This window comes from Lathamus discolor, chromosome 2, assembly GCF_037157495.1.
Source record: "Lathamus discolor isolate bLatDis1 chromosome 2, bLatDis1.hap1, whole genome shotgun sequence".
Lineage (NCBI taxonomy): Eukaryota > Metazoa > Chordata > Aves > Psittaciformes > Psittacidae > Lathamus > Lathamus discolor.
In genome coordinates, this window is record NC_088885.1 from 139,738,062 (window position 1) to 139,753,471 (window position 15,410).

The 15,410-nt window shown below is 37.9% G+C and overlaps 1 protein-coding gene across 3 annotated transcripts in view; it reads left to right on the forward strand.

Annotated features, from left to right (window-relative positions):
• The window catches only part of FZD6 (frizzled class receptor 6), a 28,893-nt gene extending 16,657 nt beyond the window's left edge, over positions 1–12,236 (forward strand). For all 3 annotated transcript variants that reach the window (XM_065668743.1, XM_065668744.1, XM_065668745.1), the window contains 5 exons: positions 853–1,049; positions 4,023–5,040; positions 8,044–8,192; positions 9,431–9,859; positions 10,151–12,236. In XM_065668743.1, coding sequence (XP_065524815.1) covers positions 853–1,049; positions 4,023–5,040; positions 8,044–8,192; positions 9,431–9,859; positions 10,151–10,307 — 1,950 coding nt within the window. In that variant the 3' untranslated portion in view covers positions 10,308–12,236. The remainder of the gene's footprint in view (positions 1–852; positions 1,050–4,022; positions 5,041–8,043; positions 8,193–9,430; positions 9,860–10,150) is intronic.
• Positions 12,237–15,410: the final 3,174 nt, after the last annotated feature.

Consider the following 15,410-nt stretch of genomic DNA (forward strand, 5'->3'; position numbering starts at 1 on the left):
AGAAGTACAGGAGCATGCCTGGCCATGCTGTTAGCATGTCATCACTTGGCTCCTTCAATGAGCTGCCCTTACAACAATTCAGCACTTGCAAAAATGTCTGACAGCTTCTGGTTTGTCTGATAGGCAGTAGTATTTCAGCTAAAATAGTTTTCCCTAATAATAAAGTTGGTAAAATATAGAGAAGGAAGATTGACTTTTTACCTTAAAAGCCTGTCTGACTGTCAGTAATAGATTGAATTAACTCAGGGGGAGGGGGGAGGAGGAAGGGGCAAGTTGCATTAAGCATCATTCTGTGAATTCTCTAGTCAGAACACTCATCAGTCATGCCAAATTTTGAAATGCAGTGTTTTAGAAATGAAGAATAATGATATTTAGACCTCACTAATCAAAGAAACCCAAACCTCTCTGGCGTGAGGGAAGATGATGCGTGCAACACACCGCTTGGACTGAAAATGTAATCTAACAGGAAATACAGGGACAGGAACACTTTTAAAAAAACTCATTTAGAAGCTGACTGGTGAATGTAGGAACTTGTGTTTCCTGCTGGTTTTTTAAAAATCTTAGGCTTTCATAATACCGTTCAAGTTTCTAATATTGTCAAATGGGAAAAAATCAGGTTTAAGTAGTTAGAGATTGGCCAAGATCCCAGGGCAGGGCTGGAGGTGCTAACAGAGCTTCTCACTGCTCAGGTCGCTGGGTTTTACTCTTTCACAACTGCTGAACAAGCACTATATTCCATTATCTTTTCAAAGCTACAGGGGAACAAATGTGATCCTTAGTGATGAAAGTTAGTTTTGACTACTTGAATTATCTTTTTAAAATTACTAACCAAAGCCTTTTTCTTCCCTGTAGCCTTTTTTTCCACTTCTGAATCTTCACTGTTCACCAGACTTCCACACATTTCTGTGCAAAGCCTTTGTCCCTGCCTGCCTAGAGCAAGTTCATGTGATTCACCCTTGTCGAAGCCTCTGTGAGAAAGTATATTCTGATTGTAAGCAGTTGATGGACACTTTTGGAATCACATGGCCTGAAGAGCTGGAATGTGCCAGGTAGGGTATTTTTCACATTGACAGGTGCTGGGGGTGATGTTTTCGTACTTGACCTAGGCTGAGTTGAAAATCTCAGGTAGAATGTTAAATATCACCACCTTGCTGTAGCTTCTTCATCTTTGGTGACCCTGCAGTGCTTATGCATAGGGCTGTTTTCTAATTAAAACCTGTTTGTTATTCAAATGATCACCTACATTTCCTGCTTGTGACTTTCTTACAACAAATCTCTGCAGCAGTACTTTTCAGTATTCAGATCCCTGCAAAAAGAAGATTTTTAGTATAATTTTCATAAAATTTGTTATAATAAATGTTACAGAATATATTTTGCTTTGGTTTCTGATCTCTGAACTAAGGGTGATCATACTTACTTCATGGGGATTTTATAAATAACTGCTCATAAAATAATTAAATAGAAAATATTCTGTAGTTGAATGGACACAGCGTTAAGTCACAGAAGTCTTACCTTACTCCTAACTACTTAAATGTGCGAATTCAGTCTCATGTTGCTTTTCCTGTACTGCCTGCCAAAAGTTCCTTTTTTAAAAATCCCACTTTTCTCAAAGATGTTCACATGTATCTTCCAGAGAGAAGAGAGTTAATACTATGTTTGGGGAAAAGATATATATTAAATGGAAACCACTGAATACATTCCATTGTAGTCTTTTGAGATTCTGACATTCAGCTGCAGATAAATTATTAAAGCTAAATGGTGGTGGTGGTTGGTTTGTTTTTTAACACACATGAGGTCAAGAACTACAGGAAAGGAGCAGAAACTGGAAATTCAAATAATTTTTCTGACCCCTGTGCAGTTGCTAATCTGTGATAGGGCTGAGAGAGAACTGGATCAGTAATTCTGTGCCATGATCTCTGGTAGAAATCTATCATGGTAGAAATCTGTACTGGAGTGAGTATGATAGATGGCATTAATGCCATTTCCCTTAGTTCTGCAGGAAAACTGTGGGATTTTAAAACAAGGAGATACCAGCTTTTCCCATTGAGCGTGCGCTTTTATGCAACAGTAGTGCTACTCAGCGCAGCAAATGTCTTCAAGAATTGTTTTGAAAAATTAGGAAAATTACAATTGAAGCCAGTTACTCAATGTATCTTTCAGATTACATTTAAAATTAAAATACATTTTGCAGTAATTACTGCAGCTTTAAATTATTTAAATTATTAATTAAATTATAGAATAATTTACTGACAATTTACTGACAATGAACCTGCTCTGTTCATACATGAAATGTCTGCGCAAGCACCTTGACCTGGGTTAAGCAGCAGTAGTCATTCTTCTCAGTCTTAGTAGCTGGTGCAGTGCTGTGTTTTTGACTTTCAGCCTGGGAGCAGTGCTGATAACACCGATGTTTTTAGTTGTTGCTAAGTAGTGTTTACTCTGACCAAGGACTTTCTGAGTCTCATGCTCTGCCAGGGAGGAGGGGAAGTTGAGAGAAAGCAGAGGCAGGACACCTGACCGAACCTAGCCAAAGGGGTATTCCATACCACAGCACGTCACGCTCGGTATATAAACTGGGGGCAGTTATCTGGAAGGGCTAGATCGCTGTTTGGGTCAGGCTTGGTATCGGTCGGTGGGTGGTAAGCAGTTGTATTCTCTTCCCTTGTTATTTCCCTCATTATTATCGGTGGCAGCAGTAGTCGGTTTGTGTTATACCTCAGTTACTGGACTGTTCTTATCTCAACCTGTGGGAGTTACATTATTTCGATCCTCCTCCCCATCTCTCTGGGATTGGGGGGAGGAAGTGGAGGTGCGGGGGAGTGAACTATCATTTGTGTGGTTCTGAGTTACCAGCTGGGCTTAAACCATGACACACCTACAGAGAAATCCAAGTGATGCAGGATGTTCTTACTGCAGCAGAGATCCTGCTGCTGGAGCCTGTTGAACAGGAGCTTGTGAGAGGATGGTCAGTAAACTGGAATCCTCAGATTCACACTTCTGTATTCTTACAGACATACATAATGCCTAGGAAGACATGGGTGAATAAAGCTTGCACTGTTTCCGTGCATGGTGGTCCAGCCCTTGGTTAATGAAAGAAACTGCTTTCAGTTCTCTTAATGATTAGTCTGAACAAAGAACTGAAGGGTTTTTTTAGCTTAAGCCAAGCTTGCAAACTAACACTGAAGGACTCCTATAATAGCATTTCACAAAAAATATTTTGAGATAACAAATTTACTTTTAAAGTTAAAATGCAGAACTTGTTCTTTTTAAATATATGCTTAAACTTGGAAAGCGTATAAATATAAACCCAGTTTTGAGTAAATGCTTACCTGAGTTATAAGTACATAAGCTAGTTTGAAGATATGTTCAACACTGCTAGTACTGTATTAACCATATAAAAGGTCACATATTATGTCCAATCAAACCCTTGAGCAATTGAGTCTTGAGCAATTTGAGATGAACACTATTGATAAAATAGTGATAATTTTTTACAATGCTTATCTATTCTACTTTTGTCTTTTTCAGTTAGGTAGTTTTATTGTTGTCAACAATGAAATATCACTAAACCACAAAAATTATAATCATATACTAGTCATCAGTTAATTCTGCATTTAAGAATGCCTTCTTTCTTTATTCCTTGATTGAGGCTTGCATTTTGACAAGATCTGTCTCCAACACTCTATTGTTATCCAGAGTTAAAAAAACCCTGCTGGGAACATTTTTATATACATATATGAAAATTTAGTAGAACTTAAGACTCTCAAAGAACAATTGCAATTTGAGTAGTTTCATAAGCAATAAAACAACAGTTGGATAGCTGTGTTTGAATAGTTTTCTAAACTGAAAGTATTTTAAGTCTGTTTTTTAAAATACCATTTGAGTTTCTCATGTAATGCACATTTTGCATTATCTACAAAATTTAAAGGTGCTTAGAATCAGATTTTTTTTTCATATTTCTAAGAAATAATTGCAGTTAAGAATGAGGAGTATTAAGATATTTCCTCTTCTGTTTGTTTATGTAGACTAGTCAATTGTGATGAAACTGTTCCTGCCACGGCTGCTGTAACCACAAACATACGTGGAACTCAGAAGACCCCAGTCCAGACCCGAAGGGATTATGGATTCTGGTGCCCACGACACCTACACACTACCAATGGACAAGGCTACAAGTTTCTAGGAATTGATCAGTGCGCACCCCCATGTCCCAATATGTACTTCAAAAACTATGAATTGGATGTTGCGAAAAGCTTCATTGGAATAGTTTCAATCTTTTGTCTTTGTGCTACGCTTTTCACTTTCCTGACTTTCCTGATTGATGTTAAAAGGTTTAGGTACCCAGAGAGGCCGATCATATATTACTCTGTCTGTTACAGCATAGTCTCTCTAATGTACTTTATTGGATTTTTACTTGGGAACAAAACTGCCTGTAACGAGGCAGATGATAAATTAGAAATCGGTGAAACAGTTGTTCTTGGCTCCCAAAACAAAGCCTGTACTGTCCTTTTCATGGTTTTGTATTTTTTCACTATGGCAGGAACTATATGGTGGGTGATTCTTACAATCACTTGGTTCCTTGCAGCAGGAAGAAAATGGAGCTGTGAAGCTATTGCACAAAAGGCCATGTGGTTCCATGCGGTTGCATGGGGAATACCTGGTTTTCTAACCATAATGCTCCTTGCAATGAACAAAGTTGAAGGGGACAATATCAGTGGAGTTTGTTTTGTGGGTCTCTATGATCTGGATGCCTCTTTGTACTTTGTGCTTTTGCCATTGTGCCTTTGTGTCTTTTTCGGTCTCTCTCTTCTTTTAGCTGGTATTATTTCTTTAAATCATGTGCGGCAAGTCATTCAGCATGATGGCAGAAACCAGGAGAAGCTAAAGAAATTTATGATCCGAATTGGAGTTTTTAGTGGTTTATACTTGGTGCCACTTGTAGCACTTCTTGGATGTTATGTCTATGAATTGGTGAACCGGAAGATCTGGGAAACGACGTGGGTGTTTGACCACTGTGACCAGTACCATATTCCTTGTCCTTATCAGGCAAGTAGCAGTTTCCTTTATAAGTTATAATGAAAAGTTAATTAACAAAACCCATTATACATTACTATATCTGCTGTGCCGTTAGTAATTTACTTCAAGAGCATGCAGTGATTAGTTGCCTTTTAAGTCAAAATTGGTGGTGTGAAACTTCTGCTTTGAAAGTTTGTGTTAATCAAATTGATAGCACAGGGCAGTTAGCTCCAACTTATAGATCTAAAAGGAATATATGATCATTAAGATACTTGAATTTATAGAATCACAGAATCATAGAATAGTTAGGGCTGGAAAGGACCTCAAGATCATCCAGTTCCAACCCCCTGCCATGGGCAGGAACATCTCCCACTAAACCATGTCACCCAGGGCTTCATCCAACCAGGCCTTAAACACTGTCAGGGATGGAGCATTCACAACTTCCCTGGGCAACCCATTCCAGTGCCTCACCACCCTCACAGTAAAGAACTTCCTCCTTATATCCAATCTAAACTTCCCCTGTTTAAGTTTGAACCCGTTACCCCTTGTCCTGTCACTACAGTGAAGAGTCCCTCCTCAGCACCCTTATAGCTCCCCTTCAGGTACTGGAAGGCTGCTATGAGGTCTCCACGCAGCCTTCTCTTCTCCAGGCTGAACAGCCCCAACTTTCTCAGCCTGTCTTCATACGGGAGGTGCTCCAGTCCCCGATCATCCTCGTGGCCCTCCTCTGGACTTGTTCCAACAGTTCCATGTCCTTTTTATGTTGAGGACACCAGTACAACCAGGACAACTGTACACAGTACTCCAAGTGAGGTCTCACAAGAGCAGAGTAGAGGGGCAGGATCACCTCTTTCGCCCTGCTGGTCACGCTTCTTTTGATGCAGCCCAGGATACGGTTGGCTTTCTGGGCTGCGAGTGCACGCTGCTGGCTCATGTTCATTTTCTCATTGACCAGCACCCCCAAGTCCTTCTCCGCAGGGCCGCTCTGAATCTCTTCTCTGCCCAACCTGAAGCTGTGCCGGGGATTGCTCCGACCCAGGTGTAGGACCTTGCACTTGTCATGGTTGAACTTCATAAGGTTGGCATCAGCCCACCTCACAAGCGTGTCAAGGTCCCTCTGGATGGCATTCCTTCCCTCCAGCGTATCAACCAGACCACACAGCTTGGTGTCATCAGCAAACTTGCTGAGGGCGCACTCAATCCCACTGTACATGTCAGTGACAAAGATGTTGAACAAGACCGGTCCCAACAAAGTTCATGCTGGGAGGAGGATCATTCTTCATAGTATGTGTACCTAAAAGTAGTTGCTCGCTGTTTGGGTACCTAGCTCAGTATCAAAGCACTTAAGGTGAATTTTTATCAATTTCAGTTGAAGCTGAAATGATTCTTGAAGATTGAGAAAGTCTAAATGGGATTTTGTTGCTTATAACCATAGATTTTAAATCACTCTTGTTCTTTTTTTTTTTTTTTCTTCTAAGTGTAGAAGTGTAAACCACTTGAAATTACAAATTTCCAGCATATTTTTTCCATGATAGCTGTCATTTGCAGGTTGATTTTCAGTAATGTGAAGAAATCTTAAAAACAACCAACCAATCAAAGAGCAAACAAAAAAGAAAAACAACCCAACAGCACTTTAAAGTGCAGAAGTGTTTGTATTTAACATTTGACTCTTAAAACACCAACTTCCTTGGAAAGGCTTTTAAAGTAAATCTGCCATGTTCAGTACTCTGTATGGATTAAATCTCTTGTAAGTACATAAAACTCCCTGCAATTGCAAGTAATTTGTGGTTTCTTTCCATTAAGAACAAATATAAAAGATGACACCATCTTTAAGAGAAATGCAAGTGTCTCATGTCATCTTTCATTGCTTTGCACTTACCATCTGTGTTTTTACTGCAATAAACTATCATTAAAAAGAGGAATATAAGCACAGGCATTATGGAATGATAAGGCTTGATCCTTCTACATTCTTAAACATCCTCTGTATCCTATGTATTGAAGTTAGTATAAACTGAGAGTAGCAGAGCTTACAGACTTCTTTATTACTTTGGTTCCATTACTGTTCTTAACAAGCGCACTTTGTCTTCCCTGGGCTCTGTATTAACCCAAATGGTTCAAAATTACAAAATATACAAGATGAAAACAAGGCTTTGATGCTTTAAAAAAATGCGTTATGTTTCTTAGTGCTTACATATAACAGCTTGGCATAATAACATAGAGCATGTATTCTCAGCCTATAATTAACCTATTGGAGAGAGTAAATAGTAACAGGGAATGTTACACAAAGATAGACTTAATGGGATCTGTCCCTGTAATAAACAGCGCGTGCTAACTGTGGAGTAGTTTAAAGTGGCATGCTCAGCCTTGGCTTACCTGAGCGAGCTTGAATACTTTCATTACATTGGCCTGATCAAAACCAAATGAAACCGAACTTCAGTTTAAGTAGCTAATGTTACTTGGCTAACAGAAATAGTGACTTTCATAGATGGGACAGGCAGATAGGTCAGGTAATGTAAATTAAATTTGCAGCATGGGAGCAGAAGATAATAATCTCCGAGTTAAGTATCTCTGCTCCTATGACCCAGTTCTGCAAATAAGTGGATTAATTTTGAAATAAACAAAAAACTACTCTTTAGTTTCCTGCGGCTCCTTGAATATGCTGTGTAATCTGATTAGCTCCCAACTCATCCACGTACTGTTTCTTTTAAGTTGAAGGGATAAATCTTATACATACAAGCTATCTCTGCAGAACGTGGTTACTAATGCTGTTACCCTCCAAATTATCTTTCCTTTCAAGTTAAGAAAAAAATTCCCCTGACTAATCTTCTCTGTATGTATTCAGCTGTAGACATTAACCAGGTCTGACTTGACTGTACGTGTCTAACATTTGTCCTCAGTACAAGCCTCAACAAAGACCAGCAGCCATAAGGAGAAGGTCTCTTTTACATCATTTATTTTGTTTTCTGTGTGTAAAAAAATAAATCAACAAGTGTATTTTCTTCTTTGCATTTATTCAACTTTGTTATCTTCTAGGCAAAGGCACTAGCACGACCAGAAATATTTTTGTTTCTGATGAAATATTTGCTGACATTGATTGTTGGCATATCTCCAGTCTTCTGGGTGGGAAGTAAAAAGACCTGTTCTGAATGGGCCAATTTCTTCAACAGAAACCGCAAAAGAGAGTAAGAACCATTTTTTATTCCTGTTTTTCTAAGTATATACCTTAAAATAGGTTGGAATTTTGGCATATCTCTTTAAATATAGCTCAGGCAATCAAAATGTTCTCCTTCGACCCTTTCTAAATGCTGCATATGGGCATCAGCAAAATTCCGTTAGAGTTTGTGGAAGTTTTACATGTGCAGTGACTTTTTGACATTTTCAGAAGATAGAGAATATTTTCCTCTGCTGATTTGCTCTCTTTCATAAAGCAGAAGACATATTGTTGTTTAGCATTGACTAGTGCATCTCTGGTCTCCAGTCACATGGGAGAAGATAGTTTCAGCCGTCAATTTAGATCCTTTCACATGTTCTGGATGCTTCAATAGCACAGTGCTTAGCTGTGTTTACTGTCATAATAACATCCTCTGCTTTTCTCCTCTGCCAGGCTTGTCTTATTTTGAAATTAATTTTCATCGAACCCTCCTTAGTATCACTTTTATTTTATTAATCTATTGTTCCTTATTATTTTTCTGAAACAGAATAATTCAGTTTTATTACTCAATTTATTTAATTTCTATCTGTGGATTTAAACAGATTATAAATGTCATGCCCATTTATAGTAGTTGTCATTTTTTCTATTCCTTTTTATTCCTTGATGATTTCTTTTAAAGTATCTGTATTACTCATAAATTACGCTGTGGGTTTAGATCTTTCTCTTTGGATTTCCCAAGGCAGCAGTCCTTAAGCTCCTTTTATTTTACATCTGCATTCTTTGATGGTGAGCTTATAGCTTACTTTCCCTCTCCCCTCTTTTTCCATTTCCTGTATAATTTTTTGTGTGTTTCAGATGTTAACTGCTTTAAGCTATAAGAATTTAAAAATACTGAAGTCAGTTTTATAATGCTTACCTTTTTTTCACTTGAAAAAGGTTTACTTTACATAAAGTTAATTTCATAATACAGCTGCTTATGAGCTAATCCTGCTTTCCTGTCTGAGATGATTAATTGGACCTACTTACAGAAGTAAGAAATGTAGAAATCTGCTTTAATTGTTCCACAGACATCATTACTTTGGAGCCATTATGATCGGGGCTTTTTTCCCCTCTTCTCTTCACATATTTTTTTTTATCTCATGTTTGTTAACATCCAGCTCAGACTGCATCACTGGTTGCTATTCTTTCATGGGTTTGTGTACAAAGCTATATTACACTCTGTCTAGGATTATCCCCTTCATTCAGTTACACACTTGTATTTTCTTTCAGTCCTATCAGTGAAAGTCGAAGAGTGCTGCAAGAATCATGTGAATTTTTCTTGAGGCATAATTCCAAAGTTAAGCATAAAAAGAAGCACTACAAATCAACTTCACACAGACTGAAAGTCATTTCGAAGTCAATGGGGACCAGCACCGGTGGGACAACAAATCATGGAACGTCTGCAGTAGCAATCACTAATCATGATTACTTAAGCCAGGAAAATGTTGCAGAAATTAAAACCTCTCCAGAGACATCTGAGAAAGAGGTAGAGGCAGATGGAACATCAGTCCGAAGAGCTGACGAAGGTGAAAACAGTGGAGATCAAATGTTACCTGGTTCTAAACTGACCGTGGATCAGGTGGAAAAAAGAAATAAAGCAGATAGCACATGTCACCTCAGTAGCTTGGGTGAGAGTATGAAGAGAGCAGCTGAAGGAAGGTAAGGCTCCTTAACTCAATCTTTTGCATGTTTATGTGTATGACCGTTAATTCTTTTCTGGGGGAAGTTTTCTGTTTCTTCTCTCTGAAGAATGAGTATACTCTCAGTAATCATTTTGAGAGGTGACAAGTCTGAAAAAGAGCAGTGGTGACCCTGAGCTTGGCAAAACATACAGAACTGTACTGCATTCTCTTGAAAAGAATATAGCTTAAATACATTTCTAGTAATGAAATTATTTTTTCCAATGTGCTTATAATTGACTCCCTGTATTTTCTTTTCCATTACTTCTAGAATAACTCCTAGGAGTGATTTTGTTGAATCTCCTCCGTTACAAAGCAGCTGTTCCCAAATACCTGATGTCTCACAGTCAGCTTCCCTACCGCTACTTGTCTACTCGGCTTCAGATACCAGAAGAGAGTTGGATTCAGGAAACAGTTCAAACCTTTGAAAGACTGAAATTTTATATGAACATTTGCAGTGTATTAAACTGATAGGGATTCTGTATTACACTGGAAATATCCTTTGAAAGACTGAAATTTTGTATGAACATTTGCAGTGTATTAAACTGATAGGGATTCTGTGTTACACTGGAAATACTAGCTATTCTGTGCCTTATTAAAAAACACGTATCTTGCTTTGCACTTAAAAGATGTAGGTTTTGTTGTGGGAACAGTTAGCAATAATCTACTATATTTAATCCTATGCAGGAATAGTGGAAACTAAAGTTCTGTAGGATGTGGCTGGATTGACTGTAATTTAACAAGAAGATGAGAGAAACAAATATTCCCGAGAGAAAAAACACTTTTAATGAATTGTATTAAAATAATGCTTAGAAAGCACTGTTACTTTTCAAGGCATGAAAGTTCCATCTTCATCTTCGTTATTTTCCGAAACTTGGGGGTTTTTTTCCTCTTTTTTTTACTGTGTCTGTAACAGCAGTATCACTTTAAATAAGGGAAACACAAATTTATAAATAGTCCCTAAATTATGTGTCATGGTGTATTGATTATAGCACTGGTTTATGGTAGCTTGTACACTGAATATGAAAAGGAATCTGGAATTATAGTGACTTATTTTGTACATAAAAATGAATTTTGTAAATAACTTGACTGCATTTATAACTAGTATTTTGTATGTATTGTACAAACTTAGTAAGGCTAACATGCTTCCTCCAGGTTGTTACTAAAGTCAGCAGTCCTGTGGTGATCAGGCCGTGTTACTTGGTTCTGTGTAAAGCAGATTGTACTGTATGTAACATGTGACGTACACCGTGCATTGGGGCAGGGCTGGTTGGACATCTGTGCATCCTGCTGCAGGGACAATGTGTTAGATGCAGCCCTGCTTCAGAAAAATGCTTCCTGTAGCCTGTCCTGGTGTGGTGATCCCATGCATTGTGCCAAAGAAGCAAACACTTCAGATCCCTGGCTGCTTGGAGGGCAGATCCTGAAGTATACACTGGGTTTTTCTACTGAGCTGCAGTGAAAGTATGTGTTTCACGTTGTATCTATGCAAGTAACGTAATATTTTTAATTCTGTAGAGAAATATCTTTCAGAAAACAAACTGTTGAGTTATTAATATACAGGTTTGTTTAACAATATATTTACTTAAAAGAAGACCTTAATACTTTTTCTACAAAGCTTAATTTTCTATATGCTACAGCAATATATTTTCTTTAAATCAAAAAGGCCTTAATACATGTAGCCTTTCTTATGATAGGGTGGCTCTCAAAAGGAAGCACTACTGACGTGGGTAAGAATTTCATTGTTTGGCTCTTAAGAAATCGTGGCTCCAGTGAAGTCGATATGACTTTAGTGCTTCAAATAATTTAGAGCCAGAATTTTTGTTTTCTAAACCTAAATGTCAATGCATTTTATAAGACTGTTCAGCATCTTACATTCGATTACTAATAAGAATATTTCTCAATATTTTGATACTATGCAGAGAATTGTGTTCTAATTTGGGCATCATACTGATGCTTTCAACAGTCAATCAAAATTGCATGGTAAAAAATCATGTAAATGCTGAATCAACAGGAACTACAGTTCTGATAAACCAAAGTTATTTGTTTTATCCACCATGCATTAAAAATTGAATGTATTTATCTTTCTGTTATGGTGTCTGCATTTTAGCATTTGTAATTTATTGCCTTCTATAGGACATGCTATTTCTTTTATAATTTCCCCATTAAAAATAGACAGAATTCTTGCTGTTGGGAGGGACAGTGAGAAAGATCTGAAAAATCTCCTGTGAAAATGCACACTAAGTACCCTTCATTCTTGTAGTCATGTTTATAAACGGGTGACTTTATACACATGTTGAGGAGCTTTGTTATTACAGTCTTTGTTAGTAATAAAATATACTGTTGTATAGTAAGAACCTGTGAGTTGTTACTTCTTATTAACTGGATGTAGCATGCTTGTTGCTCTATTACTGCAGTATTTTTGCACATAAGACATTTTAATGTATTTTTTTTCTTCATAGAGCTGTGTGAGGTAACAAGTATTGCAGTGTTTTTATCCCTCCTGTGTAAGCAAGGAGCTGAGACAGAACAATGCTGGCAATTGTGCACATGAACGTGGAGAATTATGAAAGAGGGAGAAACTTGAACTGGTTCTTGCATCCTGACTTTTAGAGCATTCTTTTATGGACTTCTAGTTAAAAGACCCCCTTTAGATTACGCAGAATATCTATTTCCACACTCTCACTGCAACCTTCTTAAAATAGATATGCATTTTTCATTTATTTAATATTCCAATTTTTGGATAGCTTAGCAAAAGTCACTTTCATGGTGAATGCTCTAAAAAAAGGATAAATACAGGGTAACTTTGAATTTACAGCAAGAGGGGGGCTTAAGAAGAGATACCATTTCAAAGAAGTGTGAAATACTAGGCAGTAATCATAACATTCAGTGGAGATGAAATGCATCAGAGGTAGGTTGAGACTGTAGCACTTGTGTGTTCTGATGCTGCTGTACCAGAAATCACATGCAAACTGTGAATCCCCAGGGTGACCGTTATAGCTAAAGTGATGGTGAACTCTGGGTGTAGAAATTAAATTTGAAATACCCAAATAGTAACTGGAAAGTTAAGCAGCTATTTGAATGCCCACAAAAACGATGGGGAGGAAGAAACAGAGCAAGAGTCGGGGTATGGGAGACTGCATTACAGGGAAGGACTGTAGAGAGGCTCATTACACCTTTCATTAGAGAAACTTTTCTGGGTTTTATCTGTCATCTGACCAAAGTTAAAACTGAAAATAGACAATTCATATCAAAAGGGCTTTTCTTAAACTAAGAATAACTTCTTAGGGGAACATCTCCATCAACTGAAGTAATTTAACCGAGACTGGCTGCCTTGTAAAAGATGCACTATAAGTCCATTTGAAAGATCGATGCAGCCATTTCAGTCTGTTTTCTGCCTTTGTTTGAAGAAAGCTAGAATAAAGGGTACTGCCAACACTCCAAGCCTTAGAATATCTGTACCAAATGGACTCTTATGGCTCTTCTTCCTCTTAATGGATCTGTCAAATCACTTCAAAGTATGCATTATACTGAAGTTTCAGATTGCATATAAAACCTTAAGGACAAGATAAATTTAACATGCTAAATCGTATTTGATTTGTGATTAAAAATAACACCAAAATTACCAATACGGTGGTTTCATGGTACCTGTTTATACTACACCTTAACTGTCCTATTTTGCTGATTTTTTGGGGGTGGGAAATAATAGTCCAAGTTTGCAAAACTAACCTAGGGAATGGAAAAAATGGTTATTTTGTTCCTGTTTGAAAGTGCTATTAGCAGATCATAAGGAAGATCTCGGCAGTACTTAAAACCTCTTAAAATAGTTTTGCTTTTTTAAAGTTAAAAAAACCCCTCAGTGATTCAGGAGTGGAGCATAAACAAGCTGAAGCATCACACTGACAATTGTTCAACTGATGTACAGAGAACTGTAGGTCCTTTTTCTTTACAGGATACAGAACAGATTTGATTTAAAGATATCAAATCCAGTCGTATTTCAGGAGCAAAATTTAAAAAAAAAAATTAAATATGAAAAGTTGAACTTCAACAAAAATAAGTTGTGAATTCTGCAAAGCATTGAAGAAGGCAGTAGCTCAATAGGATGAGGAATCACATTTCCTTTTGAAGTCTGACCACCCAGCCTCTCCATGCACAATTCCAGATGGCTGCACATTAAAGGAGAAATGCTACATCCCTCCCTTGACACTGGCCATGCGTTGAATGGGTCTTTGAAGGTACCTGACCGCTTGCTTGAGTTTGGCTGCGCTCACTGGTAAGGATCTCTGCCAATGTTAACCACTGGTATTTGCAGCTATTTAGATGGCTGGCACCAAAGGGATTTTAGAGTCTCACGGGAATATGTTATTTCCTGTGCATTGCCTTTCTTTGCACTTATTCTTTCACTCTGATTTTTATCCTTTATCATGCTAACCTTTTTTCTTTCTTCAATGGACAAGAATTTAACTGTAATTAAACATAAAGAAGTTGGGAAACCTATACCACACCTTCATGAGCTGCCTACTTTATATCTCTAGAAGCGGAGCTCAGGGTATCTTTCTGACGTACATCTATGAAATCCGATTTTACTTTGTATTAAAAAGCACTTGAGATGCAAAGTATAATTAAAAGATTAAAAACATGCCAGGACATTTATATCAGAGCTCTTCATTAATGCTTGTTCCCTGGTTTTCAACTTTGTTTGTAGAAATTGAATGTAAAATAAAAGTCTGTTTTAATTCAGGTCTTATTAGTTAAAATAATCACAAACATGAGATACGTTAAACGCTAAGATCTGCCTTCATTAAATGGCTCATCACTGGTTTCTCAATATAAACATGAGCTGGAGAGGAGATGCAAGAACTGTGTGGAAGAAAGCAGGTTTTGTGGGAGTGCTGAACAGGCACTCAACACTGGGAGTAGAACTGGAGGGAGGGAGGCTGGTCTCCAGCCCAGAGAGCATACTCTCAGGTATGGCAGAATGGGCAGGAAACATCAGGTGTTCTAAGTGGAGAGGAACATACTGGTATTTTAGAACTTACGCTTGGCATACAAGATGAAGAGAAATGGCAAGAAGAAATCCTACTTCCACTAAGTAGGTTTGTAAGTTACAGAGGTGGTGGTGGAATCATTAGACACAGCCACCAAAGGGATCTTAACAGGAAAAAGTATGTTTCATGTGAGTGTGTATGAAGGATGACGGGAGTATTTATATATTTATGAAGATAATGTGCCTCCCAGTTTATCTTCCTGTTGTTCTGCCTGACCACAACCTGGATCACAAGATACTACATAGGTACAAAAAGAAGACCTTGCCAGATAAGGTCCTAGAGGAAATGATTTGTAAGTTAGTTAATCAGTTAATGACATAACTGATCTGGGAAGCTGCATTCCCTCCAGCCCCAGCTCTGGTAGTATCATACCTACTGTCTGAGAGTGCATGCAAGTCTTCAATGACCCAGCCGAAGATGGAGAATTTGAGGATGCTGAAGCAGCTGAACAGGTTCCTTGGCACTGGGATTGAGTCACCGATG